The 8,945-nt window shown below is 40.7% G+C and overlaps 1 protein-coding gene across 1 annotated transcript in view; it reads right to left on the bottom strand.

The window, feature by feature from the left end:
- Positions 1–650: 650 nt before the first annotated feature.
- LOC113498151 (protein couch potato) overlaps positions 651–8,945 on the bottom strand; it is a 131,280-nt gene continuing 122,985 nt past the window's right edge. The window contains 8 exon segments of the mRNA XM_026878091.1: positions 651–959; positions 1,329–1,539; positions 2,377–2,564; positions 2,913–3,085; positions 3,742–3,886; positions 4,920–4,982; positions 5,266–5,319; positions 6,107–6,184. Coding sequence (XP_026733892.1) covers positions 924–959; positions 1,329–1,539; positions 2,377–2,564; positions 2,913–3,085; positions 3,742–3,886; positions 4,920–4,982; positions 5,266–5,319; positions 6,107–6,184 — 948 coding nt within the window. The 3' untranslated portion in view covers positions 651–923.

The raw sequence follows: 8,945 nt of genomic DNA, 5'->3' as shown, positions 1-8,945 counted from the left end.
TTTTTTTTCGCAAGGCACAAGAAATTTGGTTAGTCACCTAAATAGAGAGGGGACACAACAAACGCAACAGTGACGTAAAAGTGGTAGAGGATGCGCGTGCGCAGTCAGCGACACTTCTGTTGCACTCGACAAGCGGCTCCGGGCCGCGTCAACTCCTACACGTATATAATTATTGCAATAATTCCATTTACAGGTAGAAAGGATCGTAAGACCAACACTAGAGTGCCAGCGCTTTAACGAGTGATTGAACATTATAAAAGTTACTAAGAAAGTATTAGGTAAATATAATTTGAAATAGTCATGAAATTCATTTAAATATGCTAACACTATCGAGGCTAAAACAAAAGTATCGTATTATTAAATACAACTTCATTTAAATCATTCAACTTGAAATATTATTTAACAAAACGTAATCTTTCTATGAAGGGCACCTTTGGTTTTTAGCTTATTCGAATGAGATATATCCTTAAATGTTTAATTTCTGATAATACACTATATTCATAACAAATCCTCTCAGTTGTATACATCGGCCTTTTAAAACAAATATACAAACTTTACCGTATAATAAGTTAGTTGTAAATAAATCTTATGTTACACGATAAAATGAATAATAATATTAAATAAACAGGCTACATTTATAGGAAATTAATAAATTTAAATAATAATATTTTTATCATGAACAGTAAACAATAAACCTGGAATGTTAATAATAATACAATTAACACTTGCTAATTTTGGTATAAACGATATAACACCACACCTCTGACGCAGGGGACGGTGAACGTAACAAAACGGGGACAGAGCTGGTCTAGTGGGGACGAGGGGGGGAGCCCGCCCGCGCTCCGCCAGGCCCGATGCGATGCAGAGGATCTCGACGCGTCCCTCACTGAGCTGCTTGTCAAGTGCCGAGAGCTACGAACGAGCTAATGCTGTTCGCCCTCTTCTCCGCCTTTGGCTCCCTGCGTAATGCAACACGTGTTACTCAATAATAAAACATTCACAGCGAATCTCTAAGGCTTACGAGGTAGGCAGGCATTATTTAATGCTATGTAGTGCGAGGTGCATGGTGAAACATTAGTACGTAGATTTGAAATTCCGGGACTCATAAAACGAAGCTCTTTTATGAGAACCGGCGCATCATCAAATATAACACACAGCACTTTCGAAACACTAATTTGAATTCTCTTTTCTCTAATGTTTAGGGCGTGCCGGCACTGCTTTTTGACTGGTTTATCGTAAAGGCAAGATCTTTAGGTGCCAAGCGCCAGCGACTTGAGAGAATATCAATGAAGATGGATATCAGAAGTAAACATAGTGCACGTGCATACTTCATGTGCGAGAATCCAGCCGTTGTGTGCCATCTTATGCCTCGCGTATTCGAGGTGGATGGCGCCCTCAGAGCTGAGAAGCAGCGCGCCTTGCAGGCGAGCCAGCGCGGCGGCCGCGTCCGCGGGGCTAGCGAAGTCGACGAAGGCCACCGGGCCAGTGCTGCCGCCGCTGCCGCCACTCAGCAGTCGCAGGCGAGAGAACCCCGGGCAGCTGTACCATCATACTCTATTGTGCCCACTCGTACCCCCCTCAGTATGACTTTGTGTGTCTTATATCGGATCTAATGTAGTTGATTCTTGTAGCTAAATACATACAGAGAATGTCACAGTTGTGAAGGATTTCTAGCAAACGAATGTTATAGGATAATTGTTCTTTTTCAGAAACCAATCTCATTCGTTTTACTTGTCTATATTATAAGTAAAAACAAAATGGTGCGAGGTAGGTAGTGATCCACTTTTATGCTGCGAATAAAATATCGCGGTTGGTGTGTGCTGCACGATAATATAGAACACAAAAAGTAATATTCACGGCTCTCATATTGTGTGGTGTTATAGTGCTAACGTACGACTAGTTGTGACAACTGTGGAGATATAGTGACGTTCGTCATGCTTAGGGTGGTACGGGTGCAGGCTTTACGTCTCGCACAAACTACATACGACTGATTCGTTTATCACAAAGTGGAAATAAGGAAATAGTTTGTGTGAGACATACAAGAGCCATAATCGAAACATAAAATTATAACCTAACAATGTTTTACGTGGACGACATTGTGATATTCGGTGCAACATGCACTGTGGAAAAGTTATATTTTATTAACTTTAGACGGATTATTTTATGCTGTCATAAGTTTTATTATCATACGTGTTGCGTGATCATGCACATAACATCGTGTTATTTCTCGACTGGAAATATATTTATTTCAATTTGTAAAAACTCTCACTTGTTAAATTTCATTACAACTAATTGGGTGATTATTTCCAGTCGAAAGCTTGAAGCGTTTTGCACATTTACGGTTACGATTACAAGTTTAAGGGTGTGACATCTTACCTGCTAAAAATTTCCTTAAGTTCATGTTCAGAGACGAACTGTCCGAGGTTAGCGACGAAGAGCGTCGAGCAGGGAGGTGCGGGGTGCGCAGGGTGCGCGGCGGGCCCGCTCGCGTGAGCCGGCACCGCCGCGCCCGGCGACCCTAGTGCGGGCGCTGGCAGCACACACGCACCCAGCGTCAGGGGGGTCTGGACATTATTACCATGATAATAAGGTCCAAACTCCTAGTAAGGTTTAAATAACATGAGTATTTGCGCGCCCAGGAAGAAACCAAGCGTATCGCGTTCGGTGCTCCGCATGCAAGCTACCTATCAGAATCCACGATCAGACGTTCTGTCTTACGCATTTTTGTCATAGATTGCATGCGTCACATCAAACACGAAACGTAGGTCTCTTCAAATTCGTATATCTACTAGCAAAATGTAAGTCAGCAAAAACAATTCAAAGCTTTGTGTGTTTATTACACCGAAAACACCTCTTACAGTGTAAGCTATCTTTCAATCTAGCAATGTACATAAGGAGTAAATGATACATACGTGGTGTGGCCTATCGGCGGCAGCTAGTCAGAGGTAGGAGCGGACTGGCGCCATCTGCGGGTGGATGGCGGGGTGTACCAGTCCGTGCGACAGCGTCGGCAGCTCGCCGCCGTACGCCAGCGGGTGGTGCCACAGCTCCGCGCCGCCGCCCGGGAAGAACGGACTCGCTAGGTCTGCCACCATAATATTAACGTCACCACGCCGTACGGCACAAATACACAAGCTGTGTCAGTTTGTTATAGAATTCAATGTTCATTGACGAACTATACTTATATGTGATATTAGAATACTGCTATAGAAAATTATTATTTACAATGTGCTTATGACATGTTTTCACGGTTCATAATCATGTATATACTAAGTCTATATCCCAGAATATTTTAACTTATTGACAAGTTGTTTTTATTTTGGTAAAGTATTCGTTTCAATACTAATTACTACTATCACATCGTAAGAGATAAGTTAAGATTACAGAAATGCTTTAAGAAGTCCCTTAAGTGTGTTATCATGAAAACATGTAAAAGTTGACAACAGTGGTAAGAACCCGACAGATCAATCAATAGCTTCGCGGAGCTAGGCCTTGCGTGGTACGTGTAAGCGGTCACAGATACTTGCCCTTTGCGATTGCTCGACGCCCCGATAGTAGCCACGAGCTACTTCATTCTTTTTAGGCCTAACGTTGCAGCTGCAGTTAGGATACGAGCATTATAGTGTGAGGATCGGCACAGACACAGGTCGTGCGACTTGATTAGTGTGGTCGAGGTACAGTATGGGTTACAAAGGGGCTTCGAGCGAGCGCCAGGCGGTGTGTGCGTTCGGCGGTACTTACGTCCAGTGAGTGGGTGCATCAATGCGGGGTGTGCAGCTGGCGCGGCTGTGGCAACTGCCGGCTTCGGCTTGCTGACCTTCGTGTTGCTTTTAGCGAACTCCAGCCGAATGGTTTGCGGCATGTCGGGGTCGAACCGGACGCCCTGCTGTGAACAGCCGCGAGCGGTGCGGCGCTCCGATATAATGACGATGGAAGGTCGGGCGCCGCGGGCTCCCGCGATGCCGAGGAGCGACCGCTCGCCATCGCAAACAAGACCGCGACGAGAGAGGGCGTCGGTGGCTCACGTTAATTGGATTACATCCATATTTTTAACTAGTATCTCATCAAACTAAACATCCCAAAAATCGTATTAATTTGTTCAAATAAAACCTATCGAGGACAGTATGTGTGTTGGGGGTTTGGAAATATCTTATCATTTTGGTACGAGCTTTTAGTTTTTGATTTGAAAGATTCGATAAATTCGAGAGGTCCGCGCCTGCGCCTGCTAAGGTGACGGAACACAGTGCTCGGGATGTGACATCAAAACCTGTCAAACAGTGACATGCATTGCTTATTTACACCATAACAATATCGATCTGAGTCCGGCGTCGGCCGGCGTCGGCCTCATAGCTCAATAACACCGACTTGATGACCCGACGTGGTCTATTCTGTATGTGCATGGGTTTAGCATAACTTACGATGCGGTTACTCGAGTCAGGAAAATGTTATTCCAAGTCTACAATGAGAATATTAACTATAGTGCTCATTGGCTGTGTTTGAGGCATGTGATGAGAAGAGGTTTAGTAACACCGTGCGATATACATGTTTTAGTATTTACAATAGCGAATTGAGCTTCATATACCTAGTACATATCTCAGTCTTTCATTGAGATACTATTGCCCATGTGTTTCCTATCTAACTGTGTTCTGAAGCCATTCAAATTGATTAGGCGTTATTGTGTACGTGGTAACTTTGTTATTTTGTGATTTTCCGCTTTGTAGGAAACATGAAATCATTTTTGTAAAATCTCATTTAATTTATATCAGTCTGTAATCTACGAATAAAATATATTAAATTGAGTGCGGTCCAATACGTTGCGGTTTGTTCGAAGTCTTGATATTGGGTCGGACTCAATGCTTAGTTGTATAGCTTTGTTGGTTAATTTCTATGCTATGAAACTTTATTGTGACAATACCAACCTGAAGATCTTGTTTGGCCGCTTCCGCGCCGGCTCTGGTGTGGAACGTGACGAAACCAACCGGCTGCAAAAATACACCCAAGTAGAGCAACATACGTAACGCAATAGATATCATGTTTAATGCCAGAGCTGACATATCTATCGAGTTATGTAACATACAAGTAATAGTTTTCCGCATTCCTCAATACTTGCTATTGCAATCTACAATTTATTATAACAGATACCGAGTGCTTAATATCAAAAATTGTACTGAGTTAAGGCCTTTAATTTGTATGCAAAGTTACGTTAATGTTATTCACACATAGTTCGAGATATATAAACGTAGTATGTTATTAGTACAAACTCACCGAGGCTGTTTTCCCATTCTTGCTGGTAACCTTTAGCAGGGAACCCTCATAGCCCTGTGTAAACAAAATTATAATTGTTATTTTAACTTTGTTCGGAAACTCTCTTCGAGCGCAAGCTTTTGTAATCTTTTATATGGAAACATAGCGGAGAATACTTGAATAGTCGATGTCATTCACGTCGCAGTAAAATTGTATACAGACGTAATAATGTTTAATACAAAAAAGTCGGTACATGGCAGTGCCTGGCTCGGTGTAGTCACGCGATACCCACACTAAAACTAACCCTCGGTTTAACTTTAGGCACCTTTATGTTCGTGGTACCATCCGTGCCAGTCGAGGATCGAGTGTAATCCCCCTTATCGGTAAACAGAATCGATTCAATCCGAATATTACGAATCGGAGCATGACATTTGATATTTACGGCACAGTAATCCGAATCGAGATCTAGTCGCGTGACGAAAACGATGGCGCTTTCCGTTTTTATTTTCTCCGGATAAATATTTTGACATTTCTATTAGTTTCTGATGTTCTGTAAGGATGGGTTTACACTGGCCGACCTCGGGTTTGAGGGTTAATCCGTGTGTTTGTTTTCCTATAATGCCGAGGTAGACTACCCACAAACATACCCTTATAGTGTTGGGTATAACGTGAAGTTGTATCACAAACATCAGTACTGCTAAATCGAAAGCAGAAGTGCTCATTAAAACACGCGTACCGACTATACTTTAGAAATACCCATTAGAAAGATGAACATATTTCAACAATAAGCTTGCTTAAATTGGTACATTCATTCAAGTCCACATATCGTTGTAACAAATGATTTAATTAATGGCTACCGTACCTCATACGCTCGAAACAGTAGATAGAGCTCTCGTGGCTTGGCGTCCATGGGCAGCCCGCTCACGAACAATGTTCGCACCTGCAACAATACACAAGCTCCATTCAAATATTTTATTTCATTACATTTTCCTCGCTATTGACGGGGAATTGCTAACATGCTCAATGCTCATTCATTTAACGGCTACACTCTACACACAGGTTGTGTATCATCAAGGTTTTATTACATCCCAGTGGGATAGGTAGACCATGTATTGTTATAGTCAACCACACACGAGTGTTACCAACTGTTAAAAAAAATACCTGTCTAAATGTTACCTCTGAAATATGGGTTCACTGTATTTGTACATACAATTTAATTATCCCCGTGTGAGTCATTTCTTTACATAAAATTATTGTAATGATAAAAATTTGTTTGCTATGCTTAAACTCCACCACATGATGATCAGTGTGATTTCTTCAACCAAAGAAGTTTGCGACCAAAGAAAATTATTTGCAAGCAAAAGTTACCAGTAATGCCTAATTAAATAAGCTAAATAGCTAATTAAACACCGTCATCATTTTAAAGTTTTCAAAACTCGGCAATGATTAATTACCGAATAAAAGCAAAACCGTGTTTTTGTTAATGTATGTATAAATTTCGTTTGAAGTCGGCTAAGCTTTTCATGACTTTGTATTATATTTTCACGTGTGAGTAATTCTTCGTAAGTTTCTCTCGACATTGACATCCGTCAATGTCGCGTACCTTTATTGAATATTCAGAACGAAATTGATTATTATTTAGAAAATGAAAATGTTTATCTTGAATGGCCTTAGGTACGTTAGAGCTAAAGCAACATTTTTATAAACTAAAAGTTTCGCAACTGCGAATTATATGAAAAAGTAAATATTCAAACACATCAAACTTTACCACCGCTCAAATAGATACAGCAAACAACACAAAGATATCAAAAGGAAGACATAACAGGCTGTTTTCCTCAATAAACAAAGAAAACGTCGGACAATTTTCACAAGCGGCCACAAAGGAGCTCATAGAAATCTTTCGACGCTTTTTTTCCGATTCTTTCATCGGTTTTATAAACGGTGCAGCGCATTAATTCGGCGGGTCCATTTAATGAAATAAAACAGAGCCAGTAATGGCGGCGCGATTTGGCGCGTGCGGGAAATGGAGATTAATTGCTGGCAACACGGACCGCCGCCGACGCTGACGCCATCTTGTTGCGCGCTTATTTATGCGTCTGAGTTGCGCTTTCTACTACCTTACAATTTTTAAAATGATTTTTTCGAGGATAAGTGTTGTGTGTACTAGATTTTGTGTCGTTTACCGCAATTAACTATAGTTTTGGTGGCTTCCGTACCTAAAGAGTAAAAAAGGAACTCGAAAAATTTCTAAGGTGGCACTGCCAGTCTGTCCGTCTGTCACCAGGTTGTTTCTCTATATGAACCGTTATAACTAGGTAGCTGTTTATTTTTATTTTTTAGGAGCACCTTTATTATCGCGGGTCTGAATTACACTGGACCAGTATGGACCTAATATAAAAAAACCTTAAGTCTTAATATTGTTCGTGTACTTCCTACACCTAAGCACAAGTTCAACTAGTTCATATTAATGTACCACGGGTATTACATTTCTTGACTCCGCAACTAGACACCATTCACACATAATGTCTGTATGCGGTTTTGTTGATATTTATTGTTCAATAAATAATAATCGTTAAATTACAAAAAACTATACATCTTCTAAATTTGAATATATTATTTGACAGATGACTTTTATTTGACTTACATTTTTAGTTTTTTTTTACTGGAACAGCCACAAACAAAAACGAATCTACTAAATAGGTTTTTATATTCCGTTGTGTTGTAGGTACTGCAAGACACCAAGCAAGGCAGGGGTGTGTTGATTTATCAGGTTTTATCAACATTAGGACACTTGCGGCGAGGGAGGTCCTCGTATATATTTTATCGGCGTCCGTGCCCCGGTCAAGCAAAATGTCGGACCTTTATGTCGGCTATTTTCCGGGCGAATGCACGGGAATTCCCTGTTTCGGCGATATGCGATATTTTTACAACCTCATTTTTAATATTGCGGGATGCCAAAGGAAATTATTACATAAAGTCTCGTCGTGTTCATATCTAATGAGGGCAAAATAGAATTTACTGATAGCCTTTTGATTATTGGGGAAGGTTCATAGACATGTAGATATTTGGAACGGTTAATAAAGTCCACTTTGATTTGATATTGTACGCATAAATTGTTATCAAAACAATCTTTGGGTTGAACATGAGCAGTAAAACAAACACTGGGATCCTAGGCCCATATTTAACTTAAGACTAGATACTAACTTTGGCCATTGAACGCTCAGTTTCAATAGAGCCTGTTATGTAAGTTTATTAATAGACGGCTACCTGAGCATGGGGTCTGCGGCGTAACATCTAATTATAAGCTCGGAGCCAAGACCGTTCTTTTAAACTCATAAAAAAATAAGTGAAATTCAATTACGTGCCGCAGATCCAGAGTAATCAGTTTATTCACTTTTGAGGTGTTTATCTTAAACGTAAGTTTTACTTTTATTTTATATAAGGAAAAGTAAATAACACAGTCGGCTTCGCTGAGAGCGGTAGGTGAAATATATAATAGATTACATTCGAAGGAACACCGAGTGCCGGTGTTGCTATCGCGGGAGTCGTAAGTTTGTCTCCCGGGAGACTAATAAATATCTGTTTCTGCTATATGCAGTCACTTTGGATTTGCTAACGTGAGGGATAACTCACATCGAGTTAAATCAATTTCGAGATAAAAGAAGAATTATGTCTGAACAAATAACAGTAGATGTATTGTA

Source organism: Trichoplusia ni, chromosome 10 (genome assembly GCF_003590095.1).
Source record: "Trichoplusia ni isolate ovarian cell line Hi5 chromosome 10, tn1, whole genome shotgun sequence".
NCBI lineage: Eukaryota > Metazoa > Arthropoda > Insecta > Lepidoptera > Noctuidae > Trichoplusia > Trichoplusia ni.
Note: the sequence above shows the minus strand (reverse complement) of the source record. Positions and strands in the feature narration are given on the sequence as shown.